The sequence below is a fragment of the Pieris brassicae genome, chromosome 1, assembly GCF_905147105.1.
Source record: "Pieris brassicae chromosome 1, ilPieBrab1.1, whole genome shotgun sequence".
Classification (NCBI taxonomy): Eukaryota; Metazoa; Arthropoda; class Insecta; order Lepidoptera; family Pieridae; genus Pieris; species Pieris brassicae.
Genome location: NC_059665.1, coordinates 13,180,556 through 13,197,337, shown reverse-complemented (window position 1 = coordinate 13,197,337; position 16,782 = coordinate 13,180,556). Strand labels below are relative to the sequence as shown.

At 36.9% G+C, this 16,782-nt stretch overlaps 1 protein-coding gene across 1 annotated transcript in view; it reads left to right on the top strand.

Annotated features, from left to right (window-relative positions):
• The window catches only part of LOC123713995 (head-specific guanylate cyclase), an 85,952-nt gene that overhangs the window by 47,769 nt on the left and 21,401 nt on the right, over nt 1–16,782 (top strand). Inside the window, exons 7-8 of the mRNA XM_045667955.1 lie at nt 124–308; nt 10,799–10,974. Of these exons, the coding sequence (XP_045523911.1) occupies nt 124–308; nt 10,799–10,974 (361 nt within the window). The remainder of the gene's footprint in view (nt 1–123; nt 309–10,798; nt 10,975–16,782) is intronic.

The following is a 16,782-nucleotide window of genomic DNA, read 5'->3' as shown; positions in this document are numbered from 1 at the left end:
AGTGACAAATTGTGTAGTAATAAATTATGCGCTTTGACATTCACCACAATTTCTGACATTGATAGATTTTCTATGTCTGCTATTTGCCATACATTTGCCTGCTTCAATTAAGTCTATTTCCAGATACGAGATAAGTGCGGTGCCCTTACATCAGAAGTCTAAAGAAGAGAACTGTGAGGCACACAGTGAAGCGGTGTCAGTAGCTGCGTCAACTGATGTTCACGACCTGAAGATCGGAGTTGCTAGCTTTTGCAAAGCCTTTCCCTGGCATTTCGTGACTGACAGGCGCTTGGAGCTCGTACAATTAGGTGAGATTAATAATTTCAATATATTCAAACATTTCTCTTTTCTATCAACATTTTAATCTGCTAGATCCCTTGGCGTTGGGTAGAGATGGAGGTTCCCTCTGCAATGGCATATAGTATGGGGAGTGTTCATCCGTTTTACCTTGACACGTTCTAAGTGCAATTTCAGGATGGAGTACTTAATTCGAAGTGAGACGACCAGGTCATTTGCCAAAAAACACAAAGTTACTTTATAGTTATAGTCAGTCAGTTAAGAAATAATCACTTGGACGGAAATAGACACAATTCAAACGAGGTAGAAGTGAAACCTTCAACAATTTTGGTTTCAAGATAATGAGACGAATTATTCATTTTGATGAAAACTAAAATAATTGAAGTTTGTAAGTCGATGAATGAAAAAGCGATAGTAGAAAGAGGCAGACCAATAATTAATAATATATTCTTGAAGCCTTGTTGTATGTATAAAAAATATAAACGATTTAAAAACAAATGGTGACATCCACCAGTATAATAGTCGAAACTAATTTAAACATACGACCAACCAGGCTCCAGAAGATAAACCACTTATATGGAAATTGTATTCTTTTACAACAAACTCGAAAGCGAAATTAGCGAATTATCACTGATTAAATTCAAAACTCTCGTTAAACGTAAATAAATTGATAAATCTTTTATCAACGTTTTGACGATTATCTAATTGGAATTGATTTGATCCAGTTCAAACAATTTGTCTGACTCAAAACTTACAGATTAAAAAGAGTGGCTGAGAGTTTCTTGACAATTCTTCTTGTCCGCTCTACGCCCTTGACTTGCAAACTTGTAGTTAATGTAAAGTTAGAATTAACTTCTTTTCTGACCTTCATACTTGATTACCTATATGAAAAAAGTTATTTTAAGTTTGAGTTTGAGTTTTTACAGTGTATAAAATTATGTCCTATCCTACTTTGTCCATTTTCTGAATTAAAATATAACATAGGTGTGCAAAAAATTATATAAGTCTATTTTATTTACTGTTACATATCATTATTACAAAAAAGTTTTAAAGTAAGAACTTCTTACTACACTAATTTAAAGTTTATACACTGTATAATTTGCTTTATATCTCGTTTTCTCTCAGATTAAATCTTATGAATTTATATGTCTATCTCTTACTTTCACTTTTTCGTCCCATCGATTTTCAAATCACATCAATGTTTGAGAAGGTTTCACTTCTAATATTCTTCCATGTTGTTACAGTATATTAACAGTCTATAATAGTATATAACATTCAATTTGCTCTAATTGTTTAACAAGCAACGTAAATGTAGTATCTCATGTTCAGCACTAGTTTCGCTGTTCAATTGTTTTTAACCTCGTTGTCAAAAACTCGTAACGTATAAACCTGAAATCGGAGAAGGTTTTTCTGCAAAACTGGTAACTGACAGCCTGGAATTGGTTCAATTACGTGAAGTCGTCGACTTCGTAAACAAACACGAACAGTGCTAACACAGTGTATTAGATTATCTAATGTGAACAATTTGAGCTCGAAACTCCATTAGTGATGTTTACCAAATCATTAATATACAAAGCTAAAAGAATCTATACTACTTACATTAAGAGAACTATTCTATTACAAAATTTCTTCATAAGAATGCTACATGGCTGGCTAATCAACCTAGCTGCCTCGTCGAACCTCGTTTCTCCTTAATGTGATTGTACTTAGCCTATCTTTTAAGTACATTCCAACATGGAACATTTTGCTTTGCTACCACAGAGACTGTTCGGTTTTCTGAAATTAAAACTTTACTAGTTTTTCACTGTATAATCCCCAGAGTTCAAGTGGTAAGTTTTTAATTGATAAATAAAAAGTAGGGGTGGATTGAAGAGGGGTGAAAATTAAGGCTTATTTGTATTTTTATATGTTGTATCATAAAAAAATATACAAACAACAAATTTATCTAAAAAGTAAAATAAATAATTTAGGCGTGCATAAGCGATAAGGCAGCTACTTGCCCTCTTTTTTATTTAATTGTGTCAATACGTAAGAAATAAAATGTCTGAAATGAATTTCGGACCTTATTTTTCGAAGAACCATATGCCTACTATATGCAACTTTACAGAAATTGTTTAAATAAAGTTAAATGAGATAAAGATTAACAAAAGGCTTTTATTATCATAGCTATGAATACAAATAATACAATTATTTCATATTACTACTAACATTATTACAGAATTTCATTGTATAATTATAACTATTATTGTTATCGTTTTTATATATTTTTGTCATTAATTACTTCGAATCTCTTCGCGGTAGGGACAAGAAAAATATGACTATTTTTCTAAAGCCGATAAAGAACTTTCACTTCAAAAATATTTGGTGAAATAGTTGATGTTATGTATTTGATCAAGTAGCTGCTGATATTGGAATAAAATAGTTAAACTGATTTCGATTGAATTTATTTAGAGATATCATGACTGTCAAATAATATTGCGAGTATAAATTGAGATGTAAGCTATCCTATCTTTGAAGTAAGTTCAAACTGCACACGGTGTGCAAATTTGATTAAAATCGATTTAGTAGTTTAGGAGTCCATAGCGAACAAACAACTTGACGCGTAATGTATATATATTAAGCTGTTCAGCCGTGAGTTAAGTTCGATGGCGGCTGTTTTTTTTTATACAGCAGGGGCCAAACGTTGAGGAGGAAATACTAAAGAGTTCATTTATCACTACCAACATTGACATTTTACAAGTTATTAGCTACGTGTAAGATGATGGTCAACATTTCCTTTACGCCTTTTATTTACTAACTTAGGTTAAATTACTCGTTTGATTTAAAATAATGAGCGGCTAACATAGGGAGCGCGTTAATATATTACAGCATTCGGTGTAATAATTATAAAATATTACCCTGATAATTACAAGCCAAGCTCTCGTAACCTGTACGCTATAAATATATAGCTAACATAATTTCTCCTTTATTCAGAAGTTCGGCTATCGAACAACAATGCATTATTGTTAAAATATCGCAACGTCATCTATGTACTATTCAACTGCGATTCAAAAGAATAGGGATGACTTGTATTATTTTGACTAATAATTTCAGTGAAGGAAGTTTAAACGCTATCTAAGTGTGACTTAGTTATAGAAACCATAAAATAATAACGATATGACACTAACTTCCTTGTAAAATTTACATTTAATTTCCTTGGGATCATTGACAATCCTTGGATGCACTTTGTTTTAGGTACTTATAATCATTAATGCATATCATTATCTCTTATACCAATAGGCGTAATTTTAATGTGACAAGTACAAGGAACCTAAAAATATCAAAAATCGATGAGAACGTAAAAAGTAGAATAGCGTTGCAGTTATATCTATTCAATGGTAGTTCAAGTTTGAACAGATCAGAAGGTATAAGAACCTTATCTCGTTATACTCCGGTCGTGTCGACATCCGTCCCTTTGATTTTATAGTTATACAATAGCTACTATAATAGTGACAGCCCGACTTTGAATACTATTTGTATTTTAGTAGATGTATGTATGGTAGTTCTTTCAATGTGCTGTCCCGATCAATTAAATGTTGCTAAAAAAGAAAAAGCTTCTATTAGTTTCCTATGACGGCTAGCGAGTGCGTTCCCGGCTTTCTAAAAATTGATACGCTCTTTTCTTGCTATAACCTACCAAGAAGAAACCTTTTATTTTTAGCAATTTCTAGTTTTTTCTTTCTAGTAGTGATAATCTTTAACTATATTTAATTTATCGTCATTATATTATAAAATGTATTTACAGTGTCAGTCTGAATTCGGTATTCAAATATTCATTTGGTAATATGCGGTAATGGTCGTGTCAATGTTTTGGCGTCACCTTGACTGAGGTTAATAACTTTAATTCCCAGAGGGATACATGTTTGTATTATTATTAACTCGGCTTTATTTGTTCGCTTAGTAAGTATAATATTAAACGAGTAAGTTTTTTTATGTATGATTAATGATGGGTATTTCATTCAAAAGGTTTTCTTTAGAAGTATTCTTTGAGGTTTTTATAAAGAAATGTGTAAATGGATTTGTTCTTATTTCGGTTTTTAGGTTACGCATAATTAAGTCGAAAATATGAACAACGAATTCGAGCATAATCAATAGAGTTAGAACAAATTTAAGTAATAGTATGTATGTATGTACAGAGCAAAAATGTTCAAATAATCTCTAAAATTGACTCGATAAAAGCAGGTGTTTGAAATATGTTAAACGAAGCCGCTGGACCACTTGTTAAAAAAGTTATTTTAAATAAGTACTTTAGTTGTATTTTTATTAATAGTAAAATATTGTCTTAAATACAGGAATTGTTACGTTATTATGTTAGGAGGAGTCTTATCGCTTACAAGAGATTTATCCCGGGGCAGTTGTAAGAAAATCTATGAAAAACAGTAGAATCTTTACAAAAAATTACAACCACGTTATCATTTATGATTCCGTTCTAAAAATCGTTACGATTTAAATATACGTAGTAATATCATGAAGCTATAGTTTAGCGAAGAAATAGTTTTTTTGGACATGCTAATGTGAGGAGACATCGATTCAACAACAAAAAATTTGGTTGATTCATTAATTTGCTATTTAATATCACTACCAACATGAACGGAATATCAATGTAAAATATTGCAAATAATGCGAAAAAATATTACTTTTTGAGAGTTCCCGTTAAAAATCCTGTATGCCAAAATCTATTTCTTTAAATCTATAAAATCTTCTCTTTTTAACTATAGTTACATGAATAAAGCAAAAAATACCTTAATTATATAACATACAGCGTACATAATTAAAAATCTATAAAACGCATAACGTTATGAGGCGAGAAGACCATGTCAATAAAGCTGAAAATCTCACAAACTGCACAAAGTTTCAATGTCGTACAAGTTTTACAGCAAGACATTACACGACTGCAGTACTGTAGCATCTATATTTTTAGACATGGCTCCAGTCTGACCTAGAACGTCTGCCATTTAAAGGAAAAACGGTTCAATACATGCTTCCCTGTTATATTTATTTTACATTCAGATCCGAATTAAAATGTTTTTCATGATAACTTTCGGGTTTAAGATATTTTGAACCAATTAATTTTGCTACATTTAACACATACTCGTTAAAGGTAGACATTGTAAATGCTCCACCACGATGTATACAAAAAAAGTAACTAGAAGTTATAGATGCCAGGTAATTAATTCAAGGGGAAGGTGATGAAATTTGTATAGGCAAAGTGTCTTTAAAGCGTAGGCTTATATATTTTATAGTATTTGGACCATAGATTTGACACCGATTGTAAATTAACCAATTTAACTTTGACATTATTTTATGTTCTTAATAAGACATTGTAAAAAATTATATGACATTTGCATACCTATTTACATATGGCTGATTGTGCGGATATTTTTAGTTGATCGAGCTAACCACTGTACCACTATCTTATTATTATTAAGGAAGATTCTTTCTTACGTTACTGGAAATACAGACGATCACCTTTTTGATCGCCTTTAACAATGAATAAAGAAGATATTTTTTCAAACTGTGCAGATTTATTCGACTGATAAAAATAACGATCTAGTAATGTGCGTGCGATGACTAACTCAATTTTATTACGATATGAGGGATGGATTTACGACTTCCGACAGTAATAATAATTAAACCATGATTTACTGGTAGATAAGTTTGAAAACATAATATTGTTTTATGATTATTAAAGTAGCCTCTGATAAGGGTAAAAGGCACTGCAGGCGGACCGTAGTTGTGTCATATGATAACAAAAACCTACTTATATTATAAGCGAAAACTATAACGTAATTATTTTCCAACTTGTTCATCAGAAAGTGACTTGTTTGTAATAAGTGTAGGCATTGATACTGTTTTGTTTAAAAAGTGTTTGGAATCAAGTGATTTTAACTTTAAATTTAATGCTTTCTATTGTATTTTTGTGTGTTATATGTTCTTACGTGTGTTTTGTGTAGTTTAATAATAATTAAATTCACCCTGTATTAAAATGTATGATAAAGGCTCTTCCAAACTTTATGAAGTTATACTTCTTTTGGCGCGTTAGGGAACAATGATGAGAGTAAATTTTTATGAAGCAAACCGTCACAATGAAGCCTAGTCAAGATTTTAAAATAAAAATGCCCATTTCTTTAATTCTTTAGAAATATTCTTCTGCAGTGATATTGAAATAAACTTTATTTAACTAGATAATGCGAAAACTTTTAATGTATTAAATTTTTTGTTAGAGTCGTTTTTTCTAAAACGTAGAATAAGACGAAAGTTAATTTTTTAAAGATTTTTCTCATGTTACGCCATAGAATTATAACTTCTGACTCGTGAACATAAGTACACACGTATTTTTTAAATCTGTTTCAAAACCGCTTAGAGCCTTCACGAAGGAGCTTACTACGTTAGCTTTGGCAGGTAGTAAAATGAAGAAGTTTTTTTATATAACAGGGCAAATGGGCAGGAGGCTCACCTGAAGTGAAGTGACACCGCCGGGCACTCACATTGCCAGAAGGCCCGCAAGTGCATTGGCAACCTTTTAAGAATTGGTACGCTCTTTTCTTGAAGGACCCTAAGTCGTAGTGATTCGGAAATACTTCAGTAGGCAGCTAGTTCCACATAGCTGTGGTGCACAAAAACTGCCTTAAGAAACACAAAGTTGTAGAACAATGGACGTTAAAGTGATATGGTGGTATTTCGTAGTCTGCCGTCACATCCGATGAAGAAACTTAGCTGCAGGTATTAAACCGAATAACTCCTCTGAACACTCTCCATGGTAAATGCGGTAGAAGAAGAGACTTCATTCGGAAAGTGACTGGGCGTCGACGATTTGAATCGCTCTTTGGTCAAGTGGAATGAGCTCGTACTGGGAAGCATCCGCCCAGAGGTGAGAACAGTACTCTAGTCGCCTTACTGAGCACACCAAGCTTCCATGAGGCTAGTTTGGCGAAACGAAACGTCATTCCATATGTCAACGCTCAGTATTCCGATAATCGAGGCATTCAAGAGAGTGTCTTCGAAAAGAGAAGTCCAATTAAGTATCTTTTTAAAAATATTTTGAATATATAAAAAAATCGCTTTTAGAAGTTAAAAATCTGATTGTCTAACTCTTTCCTTTTCTCTCTCTTTTTTCTTTGGATTGTCTTTTGTTTATACGCGTATCGAACAGAATACACATACACAAATTAATTGTCTGGAGTCGATGTTACTAGTGCTTTACAGTAGTATATAAGAATAAAAATTTAAAATTGTCTCACAAATACGGGTTATACAAAAAGAGGGTATGTTTTTTGACATATACGAAATTCCACCCGTATGACCTCGACGTCCGCCGTTCCACGACTGAGCGTTTTTCAAGGCAACTTTTGCCGCGGACCACCAAACCAGAAACCAGGTGCCCACTGAAGTATTTCCGAACCAATTTGACTTAGGGTCCTTCAAGAAAAGAGCGTACCAATTCTTAAAAGGTCGGTAACGCACTCGCGAGCCATCTGGCATTGAGAGTGTCCATGGGAGGCGGTACCACTTAACATCAGGTGAGCCTCCTGCCCGTTTGCCCCATGTTCTATAAAAAACATAATAAATATGTTTTAAAATGGAATAAAGTTTTGCATATAAATTGGATTCAGACTTAATTAACACTATTAAATTCAACATTTTTCAGCAAAAGCTTTACGCTATTCGGTAAAAATAAAAATAAAAACTTTATTTATTAATAACCACAACCCGTGCAAAGTTTATCATACATTTCGATTGAAATATTTTTCACTGTATTTTTAAGTGTTCCGTAGTATGCATAGCAAAAAACAAAAATCAAGGATCACGGTACTATTATGCGTTTGGTGTTTCAAATTGAAAACATGCTGAATTTTTTCTATATTTACGAGCACTCTCAAAATACGTGTTAAAATCTGAAAACACTTTTGAATGGTTGAAGTAAAATTGTATATTTAATTAAGGTTTTGACGTTTATAGACGAATTTATATAAACATTACATAGTATAGAAGACAAATATACAAAAGTAGATTTTTTAACATCACCTGCAGGACATAAATACATTTAATTCAGAATACAATGTCCAGGGGAGATGAGAACTTGGATTGGATTGGAGAACGTGGAGAAACTGATCGAGCATGGTATCACATCTCCAACCAGATGGTGATGATCAAGTGAAAGACTTGTATAGTGTATAGTTTTGAGGGCAATTCCGCAAAATTATACACTGTTATAGAAACGGGTTAAAAATATTGTCTGCTCCAGATGTTTCCTTACTGACCACGACGATCAGACATGAGCTACCGACCAACACAGAGAGAGAGGAGAACATAAACATAGCTCGTGATAATGAAAAAAAACTATAGTTTGAATAAATTGTATTGTATTAAATATTTTAGATTGAAATTTCCCATTGCGTTAGCGATTAGAGAAATCTAAGCTAAGATTTGTTGTATAAAAAATTCACTTAATATTATATTTCGCTTCATCAATTCTTCAATTGATATCGTCACTGCTTTAAGCGAAAACGCCTTTTATACCAATAGATGCGTTAAAAATATGTATTTTTCTTTTCAAAACTGGCAACCCCATCTGGTAATAATAATTTGTCTCTATTCACGATATAGTCGCATTCTTTGTTTAACGAATAAAAAGCAGCTATATAAAACAGATTTTATATACAAATTTTGAGTAAACTTTTGGTTTAAAAAGTCGTAAAATTATTGAGAGAACTCCCACGATTCTCATTATGTGGAATTGGAAGGGAAATGGGCCACGCAAAAACATCTTACTTAGACGAATATTACTGTTCAGAGTGCCTAATGCGCTTTGTAATTATTTTCATTGTATATTGGATATTTAACTACACACTAATACTACATAAGGTACTCTTAGTATATTATATTCTACTTTGGGGATGTGGCAAGAGTTTGTGTGTTTCAAAACCATCATCACATTCAGTCATCAATACGGTAATACATAACTAATCTACTAACTAAACCAGTGGACAAATTTTGTTTACATATGCGTGAGTTTTTTAATCGTTTGACTTTGATCAAAGTATAATTTTTGTAACAGTTCTTGTTAGAAAATAAATTGGAGAATGTTGTCATTTAGTTAAAAGAATAATAATCCTCTAATAAAAAAAAAAAAAAAAACTCTCTATTTCATGAACCCTTATCAGAAAACTCAAATAATATTTCGTGTCAAAAGATCGTAAAAATATTATATAAAACACTGTCTTTCATTAACGTGAGTATGTACTACTACCAAATTCATTAATCACGACAAAAAGCAATCAGAATATTGAGTAAAAGAATATTTTTTTTTATTAAAAATGTTTCTCTAAAAGATCTGAAACGTCTTAAAATAGAGATTAAAAATGAATTTATATTATTCCCACCGACGCGTAATCTCCAAAGCCAACGTTAATATTTAACAAAATGTCCACCTGCCACAGAGATTTAATATAGAATCGGAGATTGGTAATTCCTTCAAACTCCCCGAATCTCATTCAAAAAGCCGTATTAAATCATCTGGAGTTGAGCCCATTATAATTGCTTGAATAAATTGTCGTTAGATTTCAGCCGACTCCGCTTAATGTGCTTATTTGAACAATAATGAAATTAATTTCGTAATTAGTCCCAGATAACTGCGGATTGCTGTAATATATCATACTAATATAATAGTAATTTCTGCACAAAAACAAAAGCTAAATTAACAATTACGCTCTCTTCTGTTATCTACGAATAAAAGGTCGTCATAGTTCCCGAATTCTAGTCTATCGATCCTCATATTTTTCCAATATGCCGCGGGATGCCTCACAGGTCACTCAGTCATGGTCATGATGGGTTGGGTATTAGCATACGTACATAATTTACAATTCTCTCTTTATATGGGACCTGTTTCCTTTGTGATAATAACTTTAAAATATTCTGGTTATCATCAAGTGCTGTCACATTTTTCGATAGGGCATAGAGATTCAGGGAGCAGGCTGGTAAAAACCAAGTTATACTTTTATACTATAAAAATAAAGGACAAGATAAGAAGTACAGAAACAAAAAAGAAAACAAAATATTAATGCACTGTCCCATTGCAAAAAATCACAGAAATGGATAGGATAACATACCGTTGGCATAAACAATCGCAGATGAATAAACAGGATAACAAGGTCATATGGGCCACCAGGGAAAAGAAAGAGAGGTCACCCTCTTGCACGGTGGGCTAACGAACTTAAAGAAGTTGGTGGGGAAGAATGGGAGAAAACTGCTAAAGATAGACAGAGATGCAGCCAGTTAGAGGAGGCCTGTACACCATAAGGAGTCTTAATTATTAATAATTAATAGGCTTCCACATATCTATTGATAATTAGACCAGTGTTGCCTTGACCAGTCTGATGGTGACCATTATTGTTTGTGTTAAAGACTTGGCGCTTCTATTAGTGACTGCATGTTATCACTTCAATAATCTATTATTCACCAGGTGCTGGCTTCATGCGTCTCTTTGGAACACATCTGACAACACACGGATCATCACTCTGCACGTACTTCCGTATGCTTAGGCCCAAAAGCGTACGACTGGACTTCCACGAGATCCTCAAACGCGTCAACACCCCTTTTATGTTCTGTCTGAAGATACCAGGGAATTCATTGGCCGAGGTAAGTTTTTATATTAATAAAATATATATTGTTAATTAGATTAGATTATTAGAAATTTACAATATCTACTGGTAGTTTCCATGTTTGGTTTTTTCCATGTTTGTCATATATTTAGTCTTGAAGAGTTCACCTTAAGGCCCACCCTCGCATCGCTTCGAAGTCTAAATAAATAAATAAATTTATTAAATCAGTTGTGAACTAATCAATTGTCCCCTCTCCGAGTGGCTTGATCCTTTGGCGATGCGTAGAGATGTGGCGTCACTCTGCATCTTCTACCGCATTTACCATAGAGAGTGTTCAGAGGAGTTGTTCGGATCAATACCTGCAGCTGAGTTTCATCATCGGACGTCGAGAAAGGATACGAAATACCATCCGTATCACCTCGACGTCGACTGAGCGTTTTCTAAGGCAGTTTTTGCCGCGCACCGCCACTATGTGGAACCAGCTGCACACTGAAGTATTTCCAAACCAATTTGACTTATTAAAAGGCCGCCAACGCACTCGCGGGCACTCTGGCAACGTAATTGTGTATAGGCGGCAGTGTCATTTAACATCAGGTGAGCCTCCTTGCCCGTTTGGCCCGTGTATACACATCTATATAATTATATATAGATAAATTATTTAACTCAAAATTTATATTTTTTTTTTTTTTATAAAATAGGGGGCAAACGGGCAGGAGGCTCACCTGATGTTAAGTGATACCGCCGCCCATGGACACTCTCAATGCCAGAGGGCTCGCGAGTGCGTTGCCGGCCTTTTAAGAATTTGTACGCTCTTTTCTTGAAGGACCCTAAGTCGAATTGGTTCGGAAATACTTTAGTGGGCAGCTGGTTCCACATAGCGGTGGTGCGCGGCAAAAATTGCCTTGAGAAACGCTCAGTCGTGGAACGTCGTACGTCGAGGTGATACGGGTGGAATTTTGTATTTTGCCTCGACGTCCGATGCTGAAACTCAGCTGCAGGTATTAATCCGAACAACTCCTCTGAACACTCTCCATGGTAAATGCGGTAGAAGATACAGAGTGACCCCACATCTCTACGCAACGCCAAAGGATCGAGCCGCTCGGAGAGGGATTGGTCATCAACGATTCGAACCGCTCTTCGTTGGATACGGTCAAGTGGAAGGAGCTGGTACTGGGGAGCCCCCGCCCAGAGGTGAGAACAGTATTCCATGTGGGGCCGTATTTGCGCTTTATAGAGTTGCAAGCGGTGGCCCGGAGTGAAGTACCGTCTCGCCTTGCTGAGCACACCAAGCTTTTTGGAGGCTAATTTAGCCTTTCCCTCCAAATGACCGCGAAACTGAACGTCGTTCGATATGTCAACGCCAAGTATTCCGATGCTGGCTGTGGCTTCAAGAAGAGTGTTTTCGAAAAGAGGAGTAGCGACAAAGGGTATTTTTTTCGCGGAAAACGCGCAAACTTGTGTCTTCTTGGGGTTAAATTGGACTAGGTTTAGTCTACCCCAGTCCGAGACTCCACGTAAAAGAGTTTCGACTTCAGACACAAGTTTGTTCCGGTACTCATCGACAACTGCCCGAGAAATACCTGCCCGGCCAGTGTAAAGAGTATCCCCAGTGCTGTCGTCCGCATAGCAATGAATGTTGCTAAGTTGCAACATGTCATTGATATGCAGAAGAAACAGGGTCGGGGACAGAACACAGCCTTGTGGGACCCCAGCATTCACGGGTTTAAGGTCGGAACATGCTCCGTCGACGACGACCTTGATGCTCCGATCGGCTAGAAAGCTGGAGATCCAGTCGCATAATTTCTCAGGAAGCCCGTAGGCTGGTAGCTTCGAGAGCAGTGCTTTGTGCCACACCCGATCGAAGGCTTTCGCTATGTCCAAACTAACCGCTAGTGCCTCCCCCTTGGACTCAATTGCCTCTGCCCATCTATGAGTAAGGTATACTAGAAGGTCACCAGCTGAACGACCACGACGAAAGCCGTACTGATAATCGCTAATCAGCTGGTGGCCCTCTAGATAACTCAAGAGCTGGCCATTAATAATGGATTCCATTATTTTGGAGAACAAGGAGGTTATTGCGATTGGGCGATAGTTGGATGGATCAGTGCGATCGCCTTTTTTAGGGATCGGATGTATCGAAGCGGTCTTCCAGCACTTCGGGACAGTGCCGAGCGAGTACAGGTACCGGAAAAGGCGCGTCAGGACCGGAGCCAACTCAGGAGCACATGTACGCAGCACAATTGGAGGGATACCATCCGGCCCGCTCGACTTATGAATGTCCAAGGAAGATAGTGCTCTGCGAACAGCACGTTGCTGGAATGTGATTTCCGGCATTGAGTTATCACACCGCGAAATCGCCGGTGGTGATCTCCCCCGGTCATCCAAAGTCGAGTTGGACGCAAAGAGACAGCCCAAGAGGTCGGCCTTCTCCTTCGCAGTGTGGGCGAGCGAGTCATCCTCTCTGTGCAGCGGTGGTATCGATGGCTGACAAAAATTCCCTTGTACAGCTTTGGCGAGAGACCAGAAGGCTCGGGTCCCAGAAGGGAGTTGGGCCAATCTCTCGCCAAATCTGGCGATGTGCTCTGACTTTGCCTTAGCGATTTCCCGTTTGAAGGACCTGGAGGCTGAGTTATATGCTTTTTTATGTTCGCTGGTATTGGCATCACGAGATATCGCCGCTTCCGCCCATGCATTAAAGCATTCTCGCTTTCGACGCGATGCCGCCTTGCAAGAACGCTTAAACCAGGGCTGTGACCTGCCACCGATCGGCACCGCAGAGAATGGAATAAAAAGTTCCATGCCCTGCAGAACCACTTCGGCGACAGAGGCAGCGACGGAATCTGGAGCTTCCGACGAAAAGCACATAGGCCCCCAAGGGTAGGACGCAAAGAAAGACCGCATCCCATCCCAATCTGCTGACCGATAGTGCCAAATACGACGACAACCCGAAAAACGGGGCCGAGGAGGGCGCGTAGTAGGCACAGTATTCCGGACCACACAATGATCCGATGAACCCAATGGCGGGTCAACAGAGACTTGATAGGTCTCCGGATGTGAGGTCAGCAGAAGGTCCAACAAAGAGGGTTTATGACCATCCACATCTGGTATTCGCGTAATCGCAGGGACCATTTGTGACAGGTCGTAAGCTAAAGCAAAGTCGTGAAAGGATCTTCCCGCGTGATCGGTGGTTTCCGAACCGAGCCAATCGGCATGGTGAGCGTTAAAATCGCCAAGTATCACGATTTCAGCGGTAGGAACCCCTTCGAGCAGGGAATCTGTAGCCATTTGGCACATCCAATGAGTCGCTCAGTTTCGGTATTTCCGCTATGGGACCTATACAGGCATGCGTAGAATCGCGGATGGTCATCGCAGTCTACGCGCAGCCAGAGGCTAGATAGGTCCCTTCCTTCAAGCGACCCGAGGCGACGAGAACAGATATCCTCTCTGACGTACACGCAAACTCCCGCCCGCGGCACAAATGAATGTTCCAATTTGTACCCCGGGTAGGAGAGGTAGGAAGTATCAGCCGGGAAGGATATCTGAGTCTCAGTAAGGAAGAATAAGGCCGGCTTCGCAGTTTCGAGGTGAAAGTGAACCGCGTTAAGATTAGAGTTGAGCCCCCTAACATTGGTAAAGTCCACTGAGAGCGTGGAAGGGGATGCCTTCGGTAAATTCTTCCGTTTGCCCCGAGATCGAAACTTATAGTTTTTTGAGCAGTTTTTGCCCACCCCAGAATACGAAGGGCAGCCTGTGCATCCACCACCGAATACTGATTGTTCCGATGATGGACGCTCAGAGGGGGATTCTCCACAGCGGAAACGTGTGGTACCCCCCTGGGGTAATCTCTGTTTAAACTGCATCTTCATATTCTGGGGGAGGGGGGAATTGATGGGCTCCGGGAGTCTCACTCACCGCACGAAACGCGAGTACAATAAGATGAACCTATTGCATCACTTCACGCCGGTTTTCTGTGAGACAGTGGTACTGCCCCGGTCGTGCCTGCCCGATTGGCTGAAGCCCGAAAGCAACAGCATGGCACTCCCACTAGGATAATATTAAATTACTGTCACCTAAAATAGTACCGATGATATCTCAATTATTAATAAAATTTAAAATACATTTGAATAAGTCAACCGTAGTAAATAATTCCCATAAATACTATTCAATTTCAACGCAAGCCAAATTTACTAACACAAATTTGAAATAACATTATTTTCATTTATCTAAATAGTAATCACTTTTAACAGTTGCGGTCGCATAGAGTAAATTTATAGAGGATATTACGTTAGTCTGTGGTTAACATTCGTAGGCCAGTGTTTAATTTAGTCTATGGTCACCGTATTTTGGTAATTACGGTTTAGAAAAATAAGTATAGAAAATAAAATCAGTAACACCATCTTCTTTTGTCAAAGGGTTTTTATGTTACCGCCAATAATAATCACTTTTTCAGTAATTTTAAAAACGTAAAAACTAAAGTACAATATTAACTATGGACTTATGCAAGGAAAACATATTTTTTTGTGTTTATTTTACGAAGTATTTGTACTGTCCTTAGCCTTAAGGTATTATGCCTTTTATCGAACAAAGAGGCTTTGATGTTACAGGGTTAAAATATCTTACATTCACTGAAAAATAAAACGCAAGTTATTCCTTCGTTATAGTATTTTTATATCGATTTTCTGAATTATTGTTCGTGAAATTTAAGTAACACTGTGTGTTCACGTATCAGCAAAAACGGCATTGCCTGAATATTTACATATTAATCCTAAATGCAGAAGTGGAAATTTCAAGCTTCGGCTTATTTTAATATATATTTAATATGTTTATCCCTTTTCCCCGAAGGGATAGACAGAGACCACGAATGTCCTCTTACTACCGTCTTGACATTCCTCTCTCGCTCCATCCACTAACATGACAGTCACCATGCATATCGGTGTGTTAAGGGTACTTTTAACTTGTCCCTTCTCTAGTGCGTCCGTCATTATTAGTATATGAATTCAATGAAGACCATTTGAATATGAGGGATATTGGCGAGTAGTTGTTTTCAGTGCCTGACTCATATAAATTAGAAAGACAAACGGTCTTAATTGAGTTCATACGACAGTTAATCAATCGAAATTTCCATAGTTAATATATACTATTGAATTCTTAATATCTACCGGTAATGTTATGAATAAACTCCATTTTCTGAAGTCACGAAATATTTTCGTAAGCATCACGCCGCGAACAATTTGAGAACGGCCATTAGAGGGATACATCTTTGCAGGCTTGTAAATGGCGTAGATAAAACGAATTTTATCATTTGTTTGAGATGTTTTTATAACGTAACGCATCGTTTGAATAAGGTTAATCCGAGTAAAAGAAAGTTTTAGTTGTTTGTTACTTACTATATATTATAAAAGGAGTGGCGCTAGAGTCTTTTTTGTTTTGTTTAGAATTGTCTGGGCTTTCTGTGTCTGTTCGATTCTCGACATCAATTGTTTTTCTAATAGGCAAGTAGGTGATCAGACTCCTGCCTGACCCTTGCCATTGACCATATGTAGGAGTATTATGTTTGCACATAGACATAATATCCAGTTGTGCACAGTCGGGTTCAAACCTACAATTTTAAGGATGAGAGTCGCAGGCTAAAGTTACTTGAGTTACCAACCCTGCTTTTATTTCATAATATTAAATGAAGTGGCCAGTTTTGTTTGAACATATATTTAAATACAATCTTGAAATGAGTACGGCTTATTTATATACTAAAATAACTGTTAATTTAGCAAAAAAATAAATTTTCAATTCGAAAATTCTGATGTCGATCTCGATATTGTCCTACTAAACTGTGGGAGGCTCTCAAAAG